The 26,469-nt window shown below is 38.7% G+C and overlaps 1 protein-coding gene across 3 annotated transcripts in view; it reads left to right on the top strand.

The window, feature by feature from the left end:
- TSPAN12 (tetraspanin 12) overlaps positions 1-18,825 on the top strand; it is a 66,302-nt gene extending 47,477 nt beyond the window's left edge. For 2 of the 3 annotated variants that reach the window (XM_070466529.1, XM_070466534.1), the window contains 2 exons: positions 637-780; positions 17,216-18,825. In XM_070466529.1, coding sequence (XP_070322630.1) covers positions 637-780; positions 17,216-17,521 — 450 coding nt within the window. In that variant the 3' untranslated portion in view covers positions 17,522-18,825. Of the gene's footprint in view, positions 1-636; positions 781-6,928; positions 6,990-17,215 lie in introns of all 3 variants that reach the window. The other variant, XM_070466540.1, reaches the window with a different exon arrangement.
- Positions 18,826-26,469: the final 7,644 nt, after the last annotated feature.

The following is a 26,469-nucleotide window of genomic DNA, read 5'->3' on the forward strand; positions in this document are numbered from 1 at the left end:
TAAAAGCACATCATTTTTTCTGAGATTATGGTGATAGGATATGACAGCTTTTTTCAAGATTCTCAATTGAATAAAAATTTGTCAGCCAAACCTATGTTTATATCTCAGAAATTTTTGGAAATTTAGTGGTTAATGAACTCAAGTTGGGTAATATTTGTGATGCGGGCTGTTGGCCAAAAATCTTTCTACAGAGATTGCAGAAACATTTAGTATAATATTTGAACTTGTGAAGCAGTTAAGTCGGTAACTAGGCAATATGCAAATAGATTGATCAACTATTCCCTAGTAGCTAGAGGCTTAATATTAAATGCAAGATTTCAGCTATTTGTTTTGTTATTATGTGTATTAATACGATTGCTCTATGATCACTTGTAGAGGAGCTTATACTTGGAGAGTGAGTCTCAGTCATGCCTGATCTATCTTCATGCATTATGGGCATTATTGTTCAGAATTGTTCCATTATGAAGTCCTCTCCTACATTTTTGTTGTCAACATAGAATGTGCACATATCATTAGGTGATGACAGAAGTGACTTTAGCTCTGAGTGCAAAAATTTAAGAAATCTAACGTTTAATCTCCCAAAAGTTAAGAAAATATTTTTGTTGTTTCTGAGCCTGACCAGTCATTCTTTTGCAGTTCAAGTGCTGTGGAGTTGTCTATTTCACCGACTGGCTGGAAATGACAGAGATGGACTGGCCCCCGGATTCCTGTTGTGTTAGGGAATTCCCAGGATGTTCCAAACAGGCCCACCAGGAAGATCTCAGTGACCTCTATCAAGAGGTAAGGCCATGTGTCATTCATGGAATGTAAAGAACCAACTTACTTACCATGGAAGTAAAGAACCAACAACAGGCCAATGCAATTTTCCTCTTCTTTGTAAGTATAAAGAAGTTGAAATATTTTTTCCTCTGAAATGTAAAGAAAGGGAACCAAGCTAAAAATAAATATAAAAGTCTGAATACTGATCACATTTTAACAAAGAAAATTGGGAAAGATTAGGCTTTAGAATTAATTGGAGTTTGAACTGCATCATCTAGAACCAACCTCCATCGCTCCCTCCTAAGCGTGCTTTTAAAATAGACGTGCAGAGTGTGTGACTAGCTCTGGATTTTCAGGAAGACAAGGTTTGGAGTTCCTGAAGAGAATAGGTATTTAGGGCTTCTGTATATACTAAAACATGGGAGGAGGGGGGGAAAGGAAGAAAACAAAACAAAACAAAAATGACAAAACACACACACACAAAACTCTGTGTTTCTCTCCACTCCCCAGAGAAAATGCCGTCCTCAAGTCTTCAGGTCCCCCTGCTGGTTAATGATCAGTGATGTTAGTTTTAGCTAGTTTAATGACAGATGCTCACTAGGATTCAAATCAGTTGTCAAGTGGCCAAGAAACTTTCATAGTTACGTTTTCTGGGAGAATTTGTCAGAATCATCAGTTATTCATTTGTTAGCAGAAGCTTTCCTATTCCTTCATTTTTAATGGTGACTTTCAAACTTTGTTAGGGGAATCCTATTTTCAAATTAAAATCTAGAATTACATCATTCCAATATAGCTGTGCTGTGCGTAGTCGCTCAGTCATGTCTGAATCTTCCAGACCCCATGGACTGTAGCCCGCCAGGCTCTTTGTCCATGGGGATTCTCCAGGCAAGAATACTGGGGTGGGCTTTCATGCCCTCCTCCAGGGGATATTCCCAACCTAGGGATTGAATCCAGGTCTCCCACACTGCAGGTGGATTCTTTACCATCTGAGCCACCTGGGAAGCCCATGGATACTGGAGTGGGTCGTCTATTCCTTCTCCAGGGGATCTTCCCGACCCAGGAATCAAACCCAGGTCTCCTGCATTGCAGTTGGATTCTTTACCAGCCAATAGCTACATGTTCCTGTTTCAGTTAAAATTAAATCAAATAAAAATTGCATTTGCTCAGTTGCATTAGCCACGTTTTAAGTGCTCCACAGCTACTTGGGACTAGCAGTTCCTATGTAGGACCACACAGATATAAACATCTTTGTGGAAGGTTTTGTAGTCTTGATCTAGAATGGAGGCTCAAAATGTAAATCAGATGGAAGGGAAGCTGGGATCATTTCCCAGATACCTCACCAGTCAAGCATCTGGGTACCACAAATCATCTTAACATAAAAATAACAATTGACACCATTCATAATATGATATACACACACAACACGTATCTGTTTTTCCCTGGAAATACTATTATTTTTCCAAACATCTTTTAGGCCATCTGCTAAAGTCAGTTGTAAAGATACCCAAAAAGAAAATCAGTTTTATTAATTTATAGTGTAAATTAACAAATTTGAAAAAGATGCTGGATTACCCACACAAGTGCTTCATCTCATACATGTCTTAAATATGAGTAACTTTTGGCTGTTAAAAAATTCATCTGAGAGGACAAGGCTATGTCACATTTAAGATATCCAAAATAAAGTTCTTTGGGCTCTGAAGACATGCCACAGAGAGAAGTGCCAAATATTTTTAAGAGATTCAGAATTGTATTAGTCTTCGTAAGGTAGGAAAGCACCACAGTGTGAGTAGCTTAAACAAAACATATTTATTGACTCACAGTTCTAAAGGCTGTATGTCTGAGATGAAGATGTCAGCAAGGTTGGTTCCTGCTGATACCTGTGAGGAAACATCTGTTCTGTGCCTCTCCCCCAGTTTCTGGTGGTTTGCTGTCCATCACTGGCATTTCTTGGCTTGTAGAAGCATCACCCACGTCTCTGCCTTTGTCTTTACATGGCAGTCTCCCTGTTTGCATTTGTCTCCAAGTTTCCTTTTTTCATAAGGACACCAGTCACATTGGACCAGGGGCCCATCCTTCTCTGCTATGACATCATCTTAACTAACTCTATCTGCAGAGACTCTCTTTTCAAATAAGATCACATTCTGAGGTTCTGGGGGTTAGGGCCTTAACATATGAATTTGGAGGGGCCGAGAATTGTTGAAGCAGCTAAATAACTCAGGTTGTTTATTTTAAAGGATAATCAAAATACTTGTAGTCATGCCCCACACTACTGGGAAGTATTGTGTTTGGATGTTATCATTTTAAGCATACTATGCTTAGTAGCATTTTGACTTTGAATGAAAAGGAATATACAAGATATATTGAACAAAGAATTATTTGTTCAGTGTCTCTTGAGTTCCTTAGTGATATGCTACATCTTTTTTGGGGGGTGAAATCTGAATATTTGTTGGTATCTATAGTAGGGATAGTCACCTAATAAGTTCAACAGTTAATGTCTTTGATTTCATAAAACAGGAGGTTGTGCTAAATATTTCTAAGATAATAGTAAATGCAGACATAGTTGTGGATATTCCAATACATTATAACTCACCACTAGGTTTTAAAAAAAGCAAAACAGATAACTACAGACAGACATTTACTTATTGAAATGTGAACCCCAGGGAGTGCTGCCTCCTGGGATTTTAAAAAAAAAATTGCAGAATAAAATCCAAAACCAAAATCCATAAAAAGCCCCAGATGATTACAGAATAGATGTGAATGTAGACATATGAATTGAAACCTATCAGTGTTCCTAGTGTGAACTTAATCTAATCCATTTGTTAATTCTTAGGAGTAGGAAGTCAATATGTGAAATTATTGGGCTACATATGTAATAATTTCTACCTTCTTTGGTGATTAATACTATTAACATGATTATAACCAATATTGATCCTTGAGAATGACAAAACATGGATGAATTTACATCTTCCTATAAAATCTGAATATGGACAGATTCACTTCAGTTTTGTTACTTAGTTGAGAAGCAGTTAATTAAATATTTAATGAAATTTTTTGCTTTAAAAATGCAATTCACTTTTGCTGGTAGTATTTTAATGAGGTGCTTTACTTCAGGATGTCTATAATTGCTGTTACATGAATTTTAAGATTAAAAAGAGCTACACTATTGTGCATGGGCAAATTGATGATCCATATTATTTTAAAAGGTTTTTTCATATTTTCGTCAAAGACTTTCAAAAGCAAGCTGACAATATCAGTTCTGGGATGTTCTATAGACAGACTTCCAGCAGATATAGAGGTTCATTATATCAGAGTAATCTGCTTTTGCATTTTATAATTAATAACAGATGCTGATATTGGTAATGATATAGCACATAATTATATGTATAGCTGACTTACAAAAGTGGATCACTTAGTAGCTTTATGGCACAAATACAATTAAATCCATAATTAAAAATAAGAGTTAATTCCTCTCTGCCCTGGAGAACATGTTTCCTAATTGCAGTGTGCCCAGAGATTATCCACCTGAACTATGAAGGGTCTAAAAGGGTAAACAAGTGAGAAACAGCTATTGGTATTCAGGAAATTTATTCTGCAATAGTAAGTACTAAAAAGAGATATTTTGATGTCTCCTAATATTTCAAAGTTCATCATTCTGAACAGAAACTAGACTTATTCATTGTTGCTCCAAGGGCCAGAAGTTACAGGAAGGAAATTTTGAATCAATAGAAGGAAGACCTTGCTCATCAAAATCCGTCCAATTGAGATAAAGGTTCTCTTGTAAAACAGTGAGTATCTCATCACTAAAAATATTAAAGTCAAGGTCAGATAACTATGTCATTGGTGGGTAGAATGGATTTTTAAATTAAGAGTGAATCTGGACTAGATGAACTTCAAGGTCCCTTTTATCTTTCATATTCTGTAAGCTTAGAGATAAGAACTGACTTTCTTCCTGTAATCTTTCTTCAGCAGTCTGAAATCAAGGAAATAAATCCTTCTGAACCATCTGGTGGCCTGCATGGTCCCTGACCCAATAATATTTTATGACATATTTGAAATCTGTGAAAAATGACAGAGTGGAAATAGAGCAGTAATCACACATTTTAAAAACATTTTTATCAGAGGTATTGTTTGGTTTGGCACACAGCTCCTCAAATATCCGTAATGAGCTATCCACTTGTATAAAAGTACACATTCAAAAATTCACAGGTGAAAATATCTCTGACTATCAATTTGGTTCTGTCTCATTCATTCATTCAAAAGTTTTGCTTACTGGTTTCCAAGTGCTGTTGTGAATGCTGAAAATAGAGTGGAGAATGCTGCAGACAAAAAGTTCTCCTTCAGTATAACTTATATTCTAGTTAGACATTTAACAAGAAAAAAATAGCAATAAAAGATCATTTCAAGTGGTGAAAATCACTTTGAAGACTCTGAACAGGGCCATGTGCTAAAGAAAGACTTTCTTGGTGAAAGTGAAAGTGAAGTGAAAGTCACTCTGTAGTGTCCAACTCTTTGTGACCCCATGGACTGTAGTGGAATGGGTAGCCTTTCCCTTCTCCAAGGGCTCTCCCCAACCCAGGGATTGAACCCAGCTGCCCGCATTGCAGGCAGATTTTTTACTAGCTGAGCCACAAGGGAAGCCCAAGAATACTGGAGTGGGTAGCCTATCCCTTCTCCAGTGGATCTTCCCAACCCAGGAATTAAACCCAGGTGGATTCTTTACCAACTGAACTATCAGGGAAGCCCTATGACAGAATTACTTAAGACAGGCTGTTTAGGGACGGGTTCTCTTAAGAGATGGCATTTGAACCTAGCCCAGCTGGTAACAGGGATTCAGCCTGGCAAAGATCTTTTGAAGAGTATCTTTTTGCCCGGAAAACTGCAAGTGTAAAAGTTACCCCTCCTTCAACCTGGAGGTGGCTGGACCATGGATTCCTGACTACTTCCTACCCTCTAATTTGATTTTTGATGTAATCACACTCTCTAAATACTAGGTGTGAGCATTGGCTTCAATGAACATCAGACTTTAAGTTGGTAAAACACAGGACTAAGATGCATCTCTTTCTTCTCTCCCCTGCCAAGTTTTCCATCCTGTCAGCTACTAGAGCTCTAGACTTGACTGGAGAATGATAAGAGAGAAAGAAGACTAAAGAAGGCTGGTAGAGTTAAAAGTTTGGGTAAAATAGGGACTTCTTACTCCTTTCCCATGGGCCTTACCCCAAGCCCAACTCTTGGATGGGCTTCAAGAGAAAAGTGATACTGTTGTAATTGTTTTTGATATTTTGCATGCATTTTTCAGCGACCAGGATCCATACCTTTCATCAGCTTTTCTTGGGAAAAGACAATATACCTAAAAGTGTGAAGAAACACAGTTGTAGGGAATAGTTATAGTGTTTGCTATCTCAGAGAGAAAATGAAGCAAAAACATCCCCTCAAAAAAAATTGAAAAAGCATTTTTGTCCTCTGCATGCCACCTCAAGAAAATGTAAGAAATGGATGTAAACAAGCTCACAACAGGCCCTACTTCAAAAGGACCAACTCAAATGTACAAGCAAGAGGGAGAGAGAGTCAAGTAAAGTATATGTCCAAAGACACAATCCTTTGTTTTGTAGTTAGGAGAAAGACTACTGTTCAGAGATGGACTGCTTCTTCAGAAAAGTAGTTATTCACAGAGGTTACATAAGGGCCAGACAGTGAGCTGGTTTCCACGAAGCTGTGTGCCCTTAAGACACTTTTTCTTTAGACCTTTAATCTTGACACGTTCCCTGTGGTACTTGGTTTGAATAACAAATATTCTTAATACTTTCCTTTATGGCAAATAATTTTGCCCTCAACCATTTTATCCTCTTTAGATGGTTGTTTGTTTCTTTTCTGAGTGACAGAAAACCTCTCTATATAAGTAAAGAGATAGAGGAGGGCAGGACTTCGCCAGTGGCTCAGCGGTAAGAGAATCGGCCTGCAATGCAGGAGATGCAGGAGTCTTGGGTTCGATCCCTGGGTCAGAAAGATCCCCTGGAGGAGGAAATGGCAACCCACTCCAGTATTCTGGCCTGGAGAATGGACAGAAGAGTCTGGCTGGGTTACAGTTCATGGGGTTGCAGAGTCAGACACGACTAAGCCGAGCCTGGGGGGTGTGGATATGAAGGGGATGTGTCTTTCTCTCTGAGTCCAGACTTGCAGGAAGAAGAACCGAGATGATGACGGTGTGTCTGGGTCTGCAGTCCTCTCAGAAAGTAAGTGGATGTGCAGAGATGCTCCCCTGTTAAGGCGGTGGGGTGGGGGGTGGGGGGCAGCCATGGTGGTCATGTGAGATGGCTTGTTTTGAGGTTTTTCTCCCAGTTGTGTGTTAACCTTTCGGTGAGCTGAGAGTCAGGAATTCAGCCTTCACTGGGATTGGAGGTCCCGGCCCCACCCATCTTCTTTGCACCCTGCTGTCCTTGAAAATGATATTCATTTTATAATCTATGTGCATTTTTTGTGGGGAGGGGCAGTAATCTTAGCTCTCAGCTCTTTTTGCTAATGCTCTTCTCCTGTCAACATCTTCATTAGAATTAGAAAGGTGAGTCAGTACTATGTGTCTGCTTTGACTAATAGAAGTTTAATTTTATGATTTTCACACACAACATCCTACACACATAAATATTATGTCAGCACTTCTGAACCAGAGGAAGAAAGATGACAGAGTGTTGTGGGTACAGAAGGACAGGGTGGGGAATGGGGGTGCGGCCTCTGGCAAGCTCTACCTAAGTGTGGGATGGATTATTTTTTTCCCAGCTCATCCTGCTCTTGTGCTCTTCTCGGGACCAAGTAAATTGCCATGCCCCCAACAAACAAAATTAGGGGCAAGTGTTGAAAAAAGGAGCCAGGAAGAAAGAGGTAACAGCTTAGGCCCCTGGCCAGGTACCCTCCAGTTGCACTACTGTGAAATTGGTTAAATCTGTGAAGGAATGATTGTGCCTTCAGTGGCTAGAAAAAGAGGTAGGAAGGAGATGATCCTGACCTGGGGCATGGGGAGAAGCCTGACACTGGGTGGGCGGTTCTTCATTGCCACTGTCTTTATAATGGAGTTGTGCAGTGAGAATTCATAGAGCCGGTGGTGGATACCTGGTAGTGGATACAGGCTCTCCAGTCTTCTTAAAGGCTAAGTGGATGTTAGCCAGTTGCCAAAAAACATCTGGGTGGCTTGGGTCCCTAAAGGACTTTTCAGACAGAGGCAATGGTGCAGAATTAGAGCTAGAAGCAGGACAGCCCAGTGGGTGCAGGGGGAATGGGGAGGTCTGGACAGGGCAGGCGCTGACTTATGAAAAGCCCTATATGTCCTGCTAATGTGTGCATTTTATCCTGAAGTCTGTGAGTAGTTGCCAGATGAAAAGACAAGTTCACCGATTTGAGGCATTGTTAGGAAAGTAAAGCTGAAGACAGAGTAGTTATGGGATGCTGATTTATTAATGATGATGTGCCATTTTCAGATAAACACACATAGAATCGCCTGAATGGTGAACAGTAGGAGGCTTTTCAAGTTCCATGGTTATTTAGATGGAATATCCCCAAGAAGTTCCATTCTCAGGGCTCCTTTATATAAAGTCAGAAACACTCCCTCGTGCCTCTCTGCTAACTTCATTATCTCCTCCGTTAACTGCCGGCAGGGATCAGGTTGACTGGGACCTGGGGTGATAGCTGTTTTATAATCCAAGCCTTGCAGGACCAGTTTGGGCTTGGTGGGGGGGCGGAATCCCTTTTATCTTCAAGCTTTGCTTGATCTAATCAGGTCTTGAACTATTCTGCCGGTTTTGCTTCGGTTATACAAATGCCTTCTTTCCTTTTTCTCTCTGTCTCGATATAGTTCAATGGTGAGTTTCCTGTTACCTATTCACTATTCAAACAACTTATTTTTCCTCCTGTGCTTTATTAGGAGAGACTTGCAAATTTTGCCTTTAGAAGGTACCAATACAGAAAGCCATGATAGTATTTTGACCTGAGAAAGTACCTCACAAAGTAACAATTTTAAATTTATGCTTTAAAAAAAAGTCATTAGGTTGGCTTTGTAGAGTCTGAGTGGAGGTGAGAATTGTGTCTTGATGGGGTGAGAAGGGAATCAGGTAGGGAACTGTGCAGGTAATTCACGTGAGTGATTATAAGGGCTGGAATTCAGGTGTGCCGTTGAGGACGGCAAGGAGAGAATGAGTGTGAAAGATATTTAAAGGGGGAGAATGAATAGAATGATGACTGGGGTGGGTGTGGGGGGTGAGTGACAGGGAAGCTGCAAGGACAGGGATGCTTGACATTGACTTGGACTCTGGAGAGATGAAGAAGTCATTTGTTGAGGGGAGCAGTAGGATTTGATTAGCTCCATTTTGGAAATGCTGAGTTTAAGGTTCCTGTCAGGTCTCCATGTGCAGAAACCCAGTAGGAAGTATGAAGCTCAGGAGACAGAACTCAGCCAGAGATCTGGGTTTCGTGTGCCCTATTTAGGAAAGTGCAAGCTCCAAATACAATGGCTTGCATGAGGTGGAATTCTGTTTCTGTCTCATAGATCAGTCAGCTGGTCCAGGCTGCCAGGCAGCCCTATTGTACAAGTTTGCCCAGGGGTCTTGGGTGGTTCGACAGTGTTTTTTAAACATTTGTCTTCCACAATTGCTCCTGTTTTCCTTAAGTTGCAGTAATGGGGAGGAGGAGGAAGTAGGAAGGGGAACATCCAATGCATGAAGCTCTGCCCTCCGCACCTCTGCACACATTCCCTTGGCTTACAAGGCTGCGCTTAGCAGCAAGGGAGGCTGGTAAGTGTGGTCTCTGGATAGGAGGCTGTGTTCCTGTAGAAAATGCTATGCTAGGAAGAGCGGAGAACAGACTAGGGCAAGTGGGATGTCTTAACAGTTTCCAGGTGTTATAAATATGTAGGAGGCAATAAATGCATGGAAGGAGGTACAACTCCACAAAGAGATGGTGTAATATATGCAGCAAAGGACAGAAGTTGGGGAATGGCAATACTTAAGGGCAGAGAAGACACCTGTTGTAGGTAGAGAAGAAATGGAAAGCAGTGTCCTGAAAGCTGAGGAAGGAGAGGATTCTAGGAATGAGTTTTCCTTAGAGTGGAAGCGTGGTTCAGAGGTTAAGGCTAGGCTCCAAACTAGACTCTTTGAGTTAAATCTTCCCTCTACTTCTTGCTAGCTGTGTGACCTTGGGCAAGTTTTAAACCTCTCTGTACTTCATTTTTATTACCTTTAAATTGAAGATAACCAGAATACCCATCTCATGTGAGTGAATTAGCATGTTTACAACCCTTCAAATAGTGCCTGTTTGTAATGTATACTATAGTAATAGCTGAGAGTTAAAGTAAATTAGGGATTGAAAAATACACATAGGATTTTTCAAATAGAGTCACATATAGAACTCTGAGCAGGCATTTTATATACATTATATAAATGTATATGTAAGCCCTATAACATTTATTTGAAGGTCCTGTATCATTATCCCCATTTTACAGATAAGAAAGGTGAGGCACAAAGAGGTTCAGTGCCCTAGTCCAGTTTCACAGAGCTAGTCAGTGACTGAACTCATATCTGATTCCAAAGCCCATACTTGTATTAGTCACTAAAATTTCAAGCTGTGGAGTACATGGTGAGGAGCAAACAGTGTTCATAGATTTTTTTCACCTCTATCACCTCAATTTCCTTATCTGTTAAATGAGGTAATAGTAGTATCTGCCTCATTATAATTTAAAAAAAGTAAATTGGGCTACTTAATAAGAAACCTTTAGCAAATCACTTGGCACAAAATAAACACGAGTCTTCAATGCATGGTGGTAGCTAATGACAATAATAACAGGAATTTATTAACACTTATTAGGGTAAATAGAAAAAATAGCGACCTATGATTAGATTTTTAACTAACCAAATTGCCCTAAATTTTGCTAGTAATGGCAGGAAAATATGCATTTTCTAGTTCTGTTTGTGTTGGCTGAAGGTAGATTTTAGATCAAGGTTTTGGGGACTTCATGTGGTTTATCATTTTGTTTTCACATCTTTCCAGTTCTTAAGGACAAACATTTAGGTGGACAAAAGGGCCCAGAGAGAGATGACATCTAATGAGCAGTTTGTATTTATACATTTTCTGCCCAGACAGTGAACATCTGCCCCTGCACCTCAGCTTCCTAGGGAGAATACCACCTTCTGGGTTTTCTGACACTTGTTGTTTAATCACTAAGTCGTGTCTGACTCTTTGCAACCCCATAGGCTATAGCACACAGGCTCCTCTGTCCTTCACTGTCTCCTGGAGTTTGCTCAGAATCATGTGCATTGAGGCAGTGATGCTGTCTACCCATCTCATCCTCTGCCGTTCCCTTTCCCTTTTGTCTTCAGCCTTTCCCAGCATCAGGGTCTTTTTCCAGTGATGGCTGTTCGCATCAGGTGGTCAAAGTCAGCTTCAGCATCAGTCTTTCCAATGAATATTCAGGGTTGATTTCTTTTAGGATTGACTGGTTTGATCTCCGTGCTGTCCAAGGGACTCTCAAGAGTCTTCTCCAGTACCACAATTCAAAAGCATCCATTCTTCGGCACTCAGCCATTTTTATAGTTCAACTCTCACATATGTACATGACTATTGGAAAAACCATAATTTTGATTATACTGATCTTTGTCACAAAGTGATGTCTGTGCTTTTTAACATGCTGTCTAGCTTTGTCATAGCTTTGCTTCCAAAGAGCAAGCATCTTTTAATTTCATGGCTGCAGTCACCATCTACGGTGATTTTGGAGCCCAAGAAAATAAAATCTGTCACTGCTTTCACTTTTTCTCCCTTCTATTAGCCATGAAGTGATGGGACTGGATGCCATAATCTAAGTTTTTATAATGTTGAGCTTTAAGACAGCTTTTTCACTCTCCTCTTTCACCCTCATATTTTTGGTAAAAATGACAGATGTTCAATAAATGTAGTCTTTTAAACTTAGGATTCTGCATCCCTAATGGGGAGCTTGTGAAGATGAAATGAGATTCAAGGGTCTGTGGGTTTTTTTGAGATGCATGAAGACTTTTTCTACTTCATTTCCTGTGTATGGGTTTGAGTAACTTTACTCTTAACAGAACAGAAAATCCTGGAGTGAATTTTGTTACTTGCTGTTTAATTTTTTTAAGGACAGGTTTATTTTCCTGCAGGGCTTACGATTTTCAGTGGAGAACTTTTGCTCCAACCTCTTTAAAGCTCATGAACTCATGAACTGCTATCACTCAGTTTTTCAGTTTTAAAATAAATAGGACTGAATGTTATTTATTTGTACCTGATAATTAACACTGTCATCTCAAACTTGGGAGTTATGTTTATTATGAAAAATCAGTTATGAAGATATCAATACTGGCATGTATTGGCACCTAGATTTTATTTATACTTTATCTTCATAAGTACATTAGAAGTCTGCCTAATTTTTTGATGTGGCCTGTGAATATTGAGTACTGAAAAGCCACAGGAGTTCTTCTAATTTTAGAAACTCATTTTGGAGCTTGATCAGAGAATAATTTCAAGTGTATAATTTCCTCAAGTGAAGTAAGGCATCTTGACATGCCTTCAGATAGATTCCAGGAAATAGAGGGATTAGTGATTTCTCTCAGATAAAAAGGTAGTGTTGTTATTTACAGTTGACCAGAATTTTAACATTGCAGCAAGCAAAGTAGGTTAGCCAACTTGTCTTATTCCATACCTTTGAATTATCTGAGGTTATTAATGCAGTGCTAACATGGCTTTATTTAGGAAGAAAACATATTCAAGGTAAATCAACTCAGTATTTTATTTTGAGAAAAGCAAATAAATGCAATTTAGTTCTTTCCTATTGTGAGTAAGAGTCTTTGTGAAATGGAAGGCAGTTTTGAACTCTAACATTTCTGTTTCCTTTTTTGTCTCACTCAACAGCAAATATTCAACAATGTTTGTGCAACTAAATATCTGTGAATAGTACAATAGATTATATAGAGACACATTTATATTTTTTCTTCTCTAGACTTAGCGTCTTGCTTTTCAACCAAAAATCCAAGTTTACACTGAAAAGTGTAAATGTTATTCATGATTATTTGACTGGTTCAGAATAAGCTCACAACTTGTATTCAGACTGAACTGCTTTGAAGAGGGTGTTGCAGAATAGGCCATAAACCCTGGAGCTGTTTCTATGAAGAATTCAGAGAGTGGCTGAGGCAGACAATCATATTGTACACAGAAATCTGAAAAAAAATACTCTCTTTTCAAGAAGAAGAATATTCATTTGGAAAGTTAATCCTTAACTTTAAGTAATTGTGTAAGCAATTCTCTGAAATTGAGCATGATCCCTAATAGGCTGCAAGTTTTTACAGTGTCTCCTGAATTACCAAAGAAATATTAAATTATATGCAGTGTAGAGAGATTTGTGCTTTATTTATATGTTTACACCTTGTATCTTTTTTATTAAATGATTTAATGCAACATACAACAAAAAGGCACAATGGATGAATAATAAAAATAAGATTTATTTATTGGATAAAGCTAAATAAGTCCTAGAGAAGTAATGTAGAACATGATTAATATAATTAACATTATTTATAAAATATTATATATAAAATGTTATATATAAAAATTGTTTAGAGAGTAAATCCTAAGAGTTCTCATTATAAGGTAAAAATGTTTCTTATTTTTCTTTTCTTTTATATCTATATGAGATGATGGATATTCAGTAAACTTATTGTGATAATCATTTCATGATATATGTAAGTCAAACTATTATGTTGTATGCCCCAAACTTACACAGTGCTGTGTGAATTATAACTCAATAAAACTGGAAGGGAAAAATACGTAAATAGCAGTGGAAAGCCAGGATTAAAGAAAGAGTAATTGGACATGCTTGATGTGAAGGCAAATGGGATTACTGTGGCTGATTTCATATTTGTCCTTGAGCTTTCTGAAAGCCCAGGTGAAATGACACATAATCGTCTGGATCATTTTAATGTTTGGAGAGCATGTATTCTAGTTTTTCAAAGGGAGCAAAATTCTAAAGTATTTGCTCAAGTGCAGTTTTATATCTACCACTCTAAAATACCTAGGAAAACACCTTCAATATTATTTTTCAAAAATTTTATAGAGTAATTTCTTATGATGTCCTTCAATATCATTAAAGTACACTTCAGTGGAAAATAATATGTAAGGGCACAGGTTAATATATTGCAGCATGGCAGAATTTGGTAGTCTGGTGTGATATTTAGATATAAGTTGAAATACCTAGAGATGGCAATTGATATTATTTTAAAGAGTCTATAGATAACATCTCTTTCTGAGGGGTTTTTGATAGAGAAGGACAAAATATAATGAATTCTGATGACAAACTTAGTCCTAAACTAAATACATACATTCTGTCTAGTTTGGGAGTTATCTTTGTAAACTAAATGAGGAAGTAATAGGGCTGATTTATTTATTAAAAATTGAGGAGTCTAACTAGGACCTTTGCTTTGATAAACCACCTTTACCCTCCTTGACATGGAGATAATTTTCAGTCCAGTTATCTCTAAGGAGGCCAGGTTCTGACTATGAGCCATAATGATACAAACCTATGTCCCCTCTTCTGGGGGAACCGAAAAGCTTTTTTCACTGGGATTCAAATCCATTCATGACAGCCTGGATTGTCTTAATATTTTATTGCATTTTCTTGTGTGGCCACTGAGCTTTCCTTAGATTCCCAGAACCAATAAGTCTCCCAGACTTTGCTGAGGAGGCATAGAGCCTCAGGTGAGATCTTAGGGCCTTCGTAGTTCTTTCTTGAGCACGTGCACAGTCCTGGGCTTGAGCATAGCCTTGCTCACATGTGTAACTTTCTAGATCCCCACAAATATGTCAGAACTTTGCCAAAACCACATAGGACTTTACATTCTCCAGTTTTCCCCCTTTGGCTTTTGACTAGCCCATTGTGTGCAACTATTATCCGCTGCCTCAGGCAGCCTCAGTGTTGAGCAGTTACCTGTGAATGCTCTTGACAAATACTCCCCGGAGGGAAAAATACTGTTGCCCAGGTTGAGCTGCAAGTCAGGTCAGATAAAGACAGCCTTGCTAGGGAGCTCTCGCAGGGAACCACCAGATAGGACAAATAATGACAGTTCTCTGGCAATGGGTCTTTGAAGGTGCTCCAACCCTTTTCTGTTGCCTTTGGTGGCTGCCAGACCACTGATTTTTACCGTAATTGTGGGCTGTTTATTTTCAAGGCTCCTGCAGAGCGGGGGAAGGGGCACGGGAGCAAAGCAAATTAAAACGCCACAAAACTTGCTGTTCTTACTGAGATTCAGGTGCTTCTCTTGAATAAATGCTCCTCAGATTGCTGCAAACATTTGGTTAGTTTCCAGAGTTCTAAAAAAAGTTGATTCTGACAATTTTCTCTAGTGCTTTCATTGCTTATATGGGGGAGAGGCTATTCAGAGGTCCTTTTTCTGCCAGTTTTGTGGGTATTACTCTAGAAGTGCTTTTTAGCCATATTTTTACAAACAAAAAGTTGAACTTTTTGACTTCTAAGTTCCCCTCCCACTCTGGAACATTCACTGTTATCTAATATATCACATTCCCAAATATCCTAGATGATATAATTTACTGTATCTTTGTTTTGGTATATGTGGTTGTTTAAAATAAAATTGAAACAGACTTTACTGGATGCCAGAGTATGAAGCACAGTCAATTTCTGCTTTGTTTTAATCACAAATTTAAAAATATTACCTTTTCTGCATAGTTATTCAGCTTAGAGTGAGTTAGTCTAAAGGGATGGGAGATCTTTACATGCCAATGGGAAGAACTATATGGGTAAAATTTAAGCACCAGAGACTGCTGAAAAGGTAAAAATCAAATAATAATTGACTTATTTCACAAGGTTGTATCATTAGCATATGTATTTCTTGAGTAAACTACTCAAGATTGTGGAATTTATTTTAATTGTTCTTTATTCATTAAAGATCCATTTTTGTACTAAGTACCAAAAACATAGTTGAGGAATCAACTAAACCATGCAAAGCCATTTTATATCAATTTCTTTGGAGATGGATAGATGATCTGTGCTGCATTACTTAGCAATGATGCTAAAGGATATGTTCACATAAACTAATCTTCCAAATGTCTGAAACTAAACATTTTAAAGTATTTTTGGTGTGCCTCTTTCCAAACTATGTTAAAGATTTCTTTGCTTCATAAGGGGAGTCTTGATCTAAAGCCTCAGTGGCAAACATTCATTTTGGATAGTTACTTCACTGTCTTGAGAAACAGTGACCTCCACCGTCGCTGTTACAGGTGGGCAAGGATTATTTCATCAGCACTCAGTGGGAACACAATGCTATGCTTTTGGTGTTTTATTCTCTAAAAAAGTGTTGTACTCATACTTGTCCATTAATACCTGCTTTTCATAGATTCTGCATCTCTTTTAATTTGTGCTTTCTAATCTTCTGTGGGCTGATATACCAGATAAATCTGATCCCAACTGAGCTCTTACTATATATGAGATCACATTCTAAGTGTTTAATTGTGCTTATTCATTTAATTTTCCCAAGATCACAAACAGGCTGGCCCCATTATCATTCATGTTTTCATACAAGAAAACGGAATCACAGATTAAGTAACATAACCAAAGTCACAAAGCTTATAAATAGTAGAGCAGGGATTTGAGTTCAGAATTTTGGCTCTGCAGTTCATGATCTATATGTTGTCACATAAGGATGTTTGTTAGAATTACGTATAAGCATAAGTGCAAACGGGTTCTGATGAATTACCTGAGCGGAACTCTTTGAAAAATACTTGAATGTCGGTGACTGTCTTTGTGTCATTTATTGTGGTTTCTCACTATGTGTGTGTGTTTGTGTGTGTGTGTGTGTGTGTATTAACAAGGTAAGATGACTAGAGAAGTTATTTTATTAAAGCAGTGTAAAGTATCAATAGTATTACTTATAAATATTTTAACTTCACTTTTGGTGAAGTTGATAAAACGTTGCTAATGTTTTGCTGTTAATTTGCGTTACATGGTATACCAGAAAAGGTAGTTAACTGAAATGTGTCTGTGACTAGTTTTACATGATTTTTATTTCTTAAGAGTAATGACTTATTAGGGTATAGTTACTTATAAATGTCTTTGGGAATTTAAGTGTTATATATTATGTATTCCTCTCCTCCACTATAATGCACAAATTAACAGTAGGCTGATTCAGTAGCCTTGGTTTCCTTGATTTAGTTGAGTTATTTATAGAATCTGGGGAAGGAAACAAGAAGGCAGTTATTTTAATAATTAAAATTTATTTTCAAAGAATCCACACTTTTATCTCCCATCCAGCTGCTCACAGGGGTTCCCTATTGAGAGTCACTATCTTAAAAGTTTGTAATTCAAGTTGTTTGGTTCCACTAACTGATGGATGATTTTTTTTTTTTTTTCACTATTTTGATCATCTGTAACACAGTCAGAGGGATATTGACCGTATTATTTCTTTTACAGGGTTGTGGGAAGAAAATGTATTCCTTTTTGAGAGGAACCAAACAACTGCAAGTGCTGAGGTTTCTGGGGATCTCCATTGGAGTGACACAGATCCTGGCCATGATTCTCACCATCACTCTGCTCTGGGCTCTGTACTATGACAGACGGGAGCCTGGGACAGACCAAATGATGGCTCTGAAGAACGACACCACTCAGCACCTGCCTTGCCACTCAGTGGAGCTGCTGAAACCAAGCCTGTCGAGGATCTTTGAACACACATCCATGGCGAACAGCTTTAACACACATTTTGAGATGGAGGAATTATAGAGACTGTCAAAGAAGGAAACCACAAATTTATTTCACTGGACTTGTGAATTTTTTGAACACACATTTAACTGTTTCAGAAATGTGTAGAAATGAAAATGTTGCCATAAAAGGATACCCAAGCACATAATGTTCCACTCTTTGAAAGGAAGTGGGAAAAATTCCATATATTATAAAGCACCACCTGAACAGTAGTTGATGCCTTTTGTAATGCTGAGGACAGATCTGATACCCACTTTATAGCCTGTGTAAGATTTTTGCTGAACACAGTTATGCTTTGAGGTTTATGCTTTGGCAGAGTTTGACCAGCATTTCTGCATTCATGTAAATGCGCCGAAACATGCTAGGTGGAGTTGGAGCTCCAGTAAAGTTTGATTTACTTCCGTAAGCTTACTAGTATATAAAGTTTCAAAGAACTGCTAACATAGGAAGTTAGACAGTACTAATGATTTTTATTACTTGGTGATATATTCTTTTGAGGAGAAATAGATTATACATAAGTACACTCTGAAGATTGGTGACTACCTAAATGTGATTTTTGCTGGTTACTAAAAATATTCTTACTACTTACAAGAGCAAACTATAGCATTGTCTCAAACTGATCAGGGATGTATGTGTATATGAGTCTGTGTTAAGTCTGTATAATTCAGTATATTTCAGTTCTTATTAAGAATAACAATTGTGAAAAGGATAAATCCATACTGTATAGCACCATTATTTTAACCTTTCCTGTTAATAGAGCTTTAAAATTCTGTCTTGGGTTTATATTACATACATAACTGTTAACTTAAATACTTAACCACTAATTTTGAAAAATTACTCATGTGATACAAAGGAATCATTATAATTCAGAATGCAGTCTAGTTTCTAAGAAGTATTAACAAAAAAAGTTTACATGTAACTTTAGTACATTCAGCAAAACCTGGGTGTTATCCTTCTGCCAAACTGAGACTCATTTTGACACTAAACACTTTATAAAGGAACTTATCTTTGCTTTCTCCAAACCAGAAGCAGCAGTCTCCAAGTTTCACTATAATTCTACAGAGAATAGTTTTCCTTTTCTCTAGCAAAAAACCAAGAGAATCTTAAAGTAAGTGACAATTTAGCTAGAGATTTTTTTTTGCCTTATTTCACTGATTAAGATACTGTGGTGAATTACACAGATTATTAAATTTTTTACAAGAGTAAACTATATTTATTTGAAATGGGAAAAGTGCATTTTACTGTATTTTGTGTATTATGTTTATTTCTCAGAAAATAGAAAGGAAATTAAAATGTGTCAATAAATATTTTCTAGAGCGTAAAAATTTGCCTGTGTCTAATTTTTATACTTTATAATCACTTTCACAAACTATTAGCAAGGGGGAAAATCTGAGACAACATGGTTGAATAAAGTAATAATAACTATCTCCCAATCCCAAAGCTACTCTGTAAGAATATGTATCTTCACTGAAAAATGACAAAAAGATGCCCATTTACTTTACAACTTTTCTTTTTGAGCTAAATGATAAATAATGTAGTTGTCTGATATAGTACAAAATATGCCCATTTATGTCAATTTTTCTTCTCACTGTTTTCATATCCCAGTTTCTTAATTTTCTAAAGAAAATGAGCCTAAGGAATACAATATTTGAAATCAACTGCTAAGTATCATCTTTACCGTAATTTAAATAAAAATTGAGTAGATAACTTGCTCAATCAGAACCATAAGCATCCCCAGGATCCCTGGTGGTACAGTGGTTAAGACTCCACACTTCCACTGTAGGAGCCATGGGTTTGAACTATGGGTCAGGGAACTAAGATGACACATACTTCATATGTGCTAAGTCACTTCAGTTGTGTCTGACTCTGCAATCCCATGAACTGTAGCCCACCAGGCTCCTCTGTCCACGGCATTCTTCAAGCAAGAACACTGGAGTGGGTTGCCATGTCCTCCTCCAGGGGATCTTACCAACACAGGGATTGAACCTTCATCTCTTACTTCTTCTAGCTAGCAAGTTCTTTACCACTAGCGCCACCTGGGAAGCCCTCATACTGCATAGTGTGGTCAAAAAAAATAAAAAAAAAAACAAATAAGTAAGTATCCCTTTTTCTAATTTCTTCAACACCTCGACTTCCCATCATGTCACCTAAAATGCCAAGTAATTAAGACAGCTATGAGTATTATTTGAATTATTTGGATAGTAGTCTAAGTTATCTACTTCCCTTTGACATATCTTACAGTCACAGAACAAGCATACATTATGTTGAGCTCATTAAAAAAAAAAATTATAAATAGTTAATTTCTAAATTTTTGATGCATTACCTGACTTAATATTCTCAAGAATACTCGACATAAATTTAGACAATCACTTCATGCACTTATACACTGCTTAATGGGACCAAATGACATTTATAGCAGTAGACCACAAAGGCTTCTTATGGTAGCAGGGCACCTGGAATAATAAAACTGCAAGGGACTTTAAAAAGTGTATTTAACACAGTGGAGCTGAGGGAATTCACTGTTTGGGTGCACTGAAAACAAATAGCTGTTTCTTTGCTATTTTTAAAAGCTTTATTTTGTAAAAAAAAAAAAAATCAGTATTTCTTATAGTAAGACATTAAAAAGATTATTTTCAGACTAGTGAATAGTCAATTCAAAATGCCCTGGAGATTCAGAGATGACAAAAAGAGATGGTATCTGTCCTCTTACACTGTAAAATCTGGTTGTACTAGCCACCAATGAGAGTAATACAAGAATACTCAGCTAATGGGGCCCTGCTTAAGAATATGAGATCAAGAAGGTAGCTTTCACCCTGAGTCAGGAAGGAAGAGGGGAGCTTATATTCCTGGAGCCACTAACTCTGAGCTTAAAAAATTACATTATTTGGATTCACAGACTTAGAGAGCAAAATTATGATAACTATGGAGCAGGGGGAAGGGTGGGATAAAGGGATGGTTGGGCAGATTGAAATCAACATGTACACACTGCTATATTCAAAACAGATAACAAACAAGGACCTACTATATAGCATACGGAACTGTTCAGTGTTTGTGACAGCCTGGATGAGAGGTGAGTTTGGGGGAGAGTGGATACATGTATATGCATGGCTGAAACCCTTTGCTGTGCCCCCCGAAACTATCACAACATTGTTAATTAGCTCTACTCCAATACAAAAGATAAGAAAAGATGTTCAGGTCATAAAAAATTCTAAGAAGTGGAAATGATGCTGAAAGTGTTGGGGGGGAAATAGTTACACTGTTTGAAGGACAGGGCCTGCCATTCAAGGTACATAGATGGAGCATAGAAAGCTTGAAGAGATACCATGGGAAAGGTGGTGGTGGTTTAGTTCCTAAGCTGTGTCCGATTCTTGCGACCACATGGACTGTAGCCTGCCAGGCTCCTCTGTCCATGGGATTTCCCAGGCAAGAATACTGGAATGGTTGCCATTTCCTTCTCCAGGGGATCTTCCCAATCCTGAATCGAACCCAGGTCTCCTGCGCTACAGGCAGATTCTTTACCAACTGAGCTACGAGGGAAGTCCATGGGAAAGGGAAATGGGAGAAATTTGGGTTTGGGGACTTCGTTCTGTGAACTCAGTGGTGAGTTACTGAAGTATTTTCAGAAAGAGAAGTGATTTGTGCTTGGGGAATTTAACTGGATTAGCCACTTGAGAAGCTGGGAACAGGGGCACAGGTAGATCCATTACACAGCTCTGTGGGTGGGCCATCATTTCGCTGGTGTCCGTTAAAGGAGTGCGTTGGAGTTGCAGGACCCTATAGTCTCTTGAAGGGCTTCCCAGGTGGCATTAAGTGGTAAAGAACTCATCTGCCACCAGATGGAGCAGCGGTAAAGAATCTGCCTGCCAAGGCAGGAGACACAATAGTTGCAATTTTGATCCCTGGGTCAGGAAGATCCCCTGTAATAGGAAATGGCAACCCACTCCAGTATTCTTGTCTGGAAGCTTCCATGGACAGAGGAGCCTGGCAGGCTACAGTCCATGGAGCCGCGAAGAGCTGGACATGAATCCTCTGGAGAGGGCCTGCTGATTGCTGCTGTCATACTCCAGGAGACAGCAGAAACCTCACTAGGGCAATGGAAGTCAGAAAATGCAGCGCAGAGCACACATAACCGAAGGGTGAATCCACAAAGATTGACAGCAGACTGATCTTGGGGGTATGAGATGAGAAGTGAAAGAACTGGAATGTCTAGATTTTGTACCTGGGAAATTGGCTATGGCATTAACCTAGACAGAACGCTGGAGGGGGGAACCAGTGTGTGGGAAGGTAATTAATTTGGTTTGGGACATGCTGGGTTGGACATGCCTGCAGGACATGCAGATGGAGGTGTCTACAGGCAGCTGTAAATTCCCGTCTGGAGCTCAGGAGAGTTCACTTCAAGCCTGAGAATTTTTATGCACTGCTTTCCTATCTCAGGAAGCCTGACAGAAAATGGGCTGAGAACCAAATCTTATATGAGGGGAATCTTAAGCAGCAGGCTACAAGATCTTTTTGTTTCAACTCCCACACCTGCATGTGAGTCAAGGGAGGTAAAGAGAAATGAACACACCACTGAATCTCCTGTAGCAAATGGAGCGGCCTCCTTTTGAAACAATACTGTCACCTGCCATGTTGCCTTACCCGACCCCACTTCCTATCTTTCTGTGATTTACCAGTGACTTTGTCTCCTAATAGCTGAGGTCTTATTTCCTCATGTGCACAAACATTGACAGTGTCCACCCACCTCCTAGAACACATATGGACAGTTTTCAATATCTTCTTGGAAGCTCATTTATTTTCTATTATAATATGTGATTATTACAGCTATTCTTAGTCTCATGCACTCATGGGTGCCTACCAGTTGCCAGGCCAGAAGGTGCTAGATGTTTTCCACAATTTTTTTCTCTCTGCTGTTCACAACTTTTTCACAATCTATAGCATCATTGACCTTATTTTACACATGAAAAACGACTAGGAGAGACTGAAAAATATATTTAAGTAGTAAGTGTGGCCCTCCATCTTCCTCCCTCTCAGTTTCGTGATGTGGCATCTTCACCAGCCTGTGGGGAAGCTCAGCTCATGCCTCCCATAGAAAAGTCAGATCCTCTCACATGTGAATCAGTATCTCCAGGACCAATTTGTCTCCAAATTCTGTTACTTCTTCCCTCAAAATGACTTTTTTTGTCTAATAATTTCCTTCTTCCCACTATATTCCCAGAACAAGTTCAAATGACCTAAAGCTTTGTTTGAAGTCATAAATTGTTCTCCCTATCCCTTGTTTCCTCTCAGTGATGTGTTTTGCACACACAGTCAACTTGATTTCTTTAATCAGTTTTACTGAGGGTATATATATATATATATATATATATCCTCAAGGACGAGATCAAACCAGTCAATTTTAAGGGAACTCAACCCTGAATACTCATTGGAAGGACTGATGCTGAAGCTGAAACTCCAGTATTTTGGTTATCTAATGTGAACAGTTGACTCATTGGAAAAGTCCCTGATGCTGGGAAAGATTGAAGGCAGAAGGAGAAGAGAGTGTCAAAGGATGAGATGGCTAGACGGCATCACTGATGCAATGAACATGAACTTGGGCAAACTTCGGGAGATGGTGAGGGACAGAAGCCTGGCGTGCTGCAGTCCATGGGGTCGCAAAGAGTCGGACGTGACTGAGCGACTAAGCACAGCACACACACACACACACACACACACACACACACACACAAGTATTAGTTTTGAGAAACATACATATGTATATGTTATACATATTCATGTACACACACACTCATCATCAAAACCACAATCACGATATAGAACATTTCATCAGCTCAAAGAGTTTTATCATGTCCCTTCGCTATAAATTCTTCCAATCCCCAATTCTAGCTCCAGGTAACACTGGGATGTTGCTCAAATTAATTCTTGTAAAACCCAATTTTAGCATGTCACTTCCTTACACACTTCCAGGGATTCCCTGTTGAAACTAAGACAGAGCTTCCCAATTTATTAGCATGTAAGTCATTTCTATAGCACACTCGGTCAACGAGCCTCAGAGGTGACTGGCCAGCCCAGGTCTTGCCTGGCTAAGTGAGGACTACTGGGAAGCAATAGCTCAGCACACACTATATGTGTAATATACAGTGGCTTACACAAAGTAGAAGTGACTTTATATTTCATAAAACATACGTGTGTGAGTAGCCCAAGCCTTGCTGCCTGAGGATGTCAGAGTGCCAGACGCCTCTCCTGCTACTGTGCTATGCCATGGTGCTCCCCTTGTTCACCGGGTCCCAAATGACACGCTCGACTTCCACAATTCAGGTGGCAGGCTGGGGAAAGTGAAAAGTGAAAGGAGAGGAGGCTTACCTCTTTCCTTTGAAGACATGCACAGAAGCCCACAGTGCTTTCATTCACATATCATGGCTGGAGGGGTGAGTGGGAAACAGTCTTTGTTCTGGAGACCCATGTATCCAGTTAAGCCAGGAAGCTCGATGACCATAGAAAGAGAGGCAAGTGGGTGTTTGAGTCCATTAGCCATCTCTGCTGCATGCCTCAGTGTCTGCAGAATAAAATCTTCCACTTAAACTCCTTTTTCCAAATCTATCCCCTAAAACTTTCCCACTTGTCCCTGTATACCACCAGATGGGCCAACCATGGTTCCCTCATTGCCTCCACCATCCCACACATCCTGGCCTCCCTGTCTTTGTGCATTATGGTGCTTCCCTGACGTGCCATCATCGCCATAGTTCACCTTGCACTCAACCTTCAGGTCCCAGTGCAGCAGCCACTCCCTCTCTGAAGCTTTCCCTGACCACTCCACCCCTTAGCCATCCTTCCTTCTCTGAGCTCAGTATTTATTTGTTGCTACTCTGCTTCTTGCATTTTCCATTTTATAATATTATTTTTCATTGATAGTATTAGTATTTTTTCTTTATATATCTGATCTCACTTGAGGGAAATTATTATTCCATTTTGTATCCCACTCAGCCTTTTGCATAAGCCTAGATATTGTTTCTGATATATGCTCTAAATCACTATGTATGTGAATTAATATATGCATGAACTGTGAGTTGGTTAAATGAATCAAAAGCTATTGTCCAAAATGATTCCAAGAAGGAGAAACTGCTCTAAAGGACGTCGTCTCTTCTTGAGTCAGATGGGACACTGGGTTATCAAAGGCTAAGTACTTATTTAGCTATAAATGGATGTAGATTGGATCTGCAGAATGTGTTTAGAGCTTAGCCAAGTCTTACTAATGTCTGAGTGAACTATCAAATTGTATTTGTGGTCTAATCATATAATAGTGTCTTAGATTTATAAAATGCTTTTATGCCTAACTCGCAATCCTTTAACTTTTAAATCTACATTTATTTAACTGGGAGTGTACAGAGTAAAAGCTGAGTGCACCTCCTTGAAGAAATCTCTGGAGAGCTGGAGGTTGGAGCAGATCACTACTAATGTTGCAATTTCCATGTAAATTCCAGAAAGCAACTTAAAAAAAAATGTGGTAATCCAAAATTTTTTGCTGAGTACATCAGAGTGATTTATTCTTCTTGTTATCCCAATGAGGTCAGTTTTATAAAGCTAAGGTAAGTATGGATCAGTGATGTTAAGAAACATGCCCAGAATTATATGGCCAGTAAATGATAGGGTTGGGATTTTAACAGACTTTTTTAAACTCAGGGTCCATGCTCCTAACTGCTTTAAAAGAGGGCTATGGCTTCCTGATGTTTTGACTAAGATCAAATGTAGAATGGGGGCTTTCTGGGTGACCCAGTGGTAAAGAATCTACCTGCCAATATAGAAGATGTAAGGTTTAATCCCTGGTTCGATCTCTGGGTCAGGAAGATCCTCTGGAGTAGGAAATGGCAACCCTTTGCAGTATTTTTGCCTGAAAAATTCCATGGACAGAGGAGGCTTGTGGGCTACAGTCCACGGGATTCCAAAGAGTCAGATATGACAGCAACTGAGCACACTGTGGTAACAAGTTTCCTAAATTGTTTTTAATTTATTGGTCATGGCATATTGTCAATTTAATATCTTGCTCAATTTTACTAACCTGTGCTTCTTCTTGATTTTGTGTGTATGTTCGAAAGTTATATTCATTTGTTTCGTATATGTGTGATGCATTCATTTTTGATAGATATTATCGAAAGGACAAGTTAGAGTCCTTTAAATATATTTAATTAAAACATTATGTTTGTTTAAATGTGTGGAAGGTATACATACTGTCTTTGTATAAGAAAAGAAATTCTTTAGTCTATTGCTATCAACATTGAAAATGTAAAAATAGGATTTCTGCTTCCAGCCAAGATGGAATAACAGGAACCAAATTCACCCTCCTGCCTGAAATAAACAACAATAACAAAATATTTGAAACATGGATTTTAAAACACTGAACATCAGGCAAGAAAGGATAGTGATCTATGAGGCTGGTAACAAAAGAGGTGAGTCCTATGGTTTCCCCAGCTCATTGCCTTGAGAGAGCTTCCAGGATGTGGCAAGAGGATGGAGAATCTAAGTAGAGCCTAGAGAATTTACAATGAGAAGAAATGGAGCTCAGAATAGAGGGAGACTAGGGCACTACGAGTTTGGAGGGCTGGGTAATGAGGAGAGAGATGGGAAGATATTTTTTATAAAGAAATTTTTAGAGATGAAAACTATAAAGTGTGACGTGAAAGATAGGCTGGATAGAACTAACAGAACACTAGTCACTGAGAAAGAAGAGACTAATGCATTTCAGGACATAGCAATATAAATTATGCCAAAAAGAAACCAGTGATAGAAAAAAATCAGAAACATTGAAAAGTGCATCTCTGAACTGTGACAAGTTCAAATGGTCTAACATACATGTACCTGGTGTCCTCAAAGGAAAGGGGCAAAAGAAGGACTGGAATAAATGTTAGAAAAAATTTTCAAGTTAGATTTTTTTTTGCTTGTTTCTAGTCTGACTTTATTTATATATTTATTTTTGA

Source organism: Odocoileus virginianus, chromosome 1 (genome assembly GCF_023699985.2).
Source record: "Odocoileus virginianus isolate 20LAN1187 ecotype Illinois chromosome 1, Ovbor_1.2, whole genome shotgun sequence".
Taxonomy (NCBI): domain Eukaryota; kingdom Metazoa; phylum Chordata; class Mammalia; order Artiodactyla; family Cervidae; genus Odocoileus; species Odocoileus virginianus.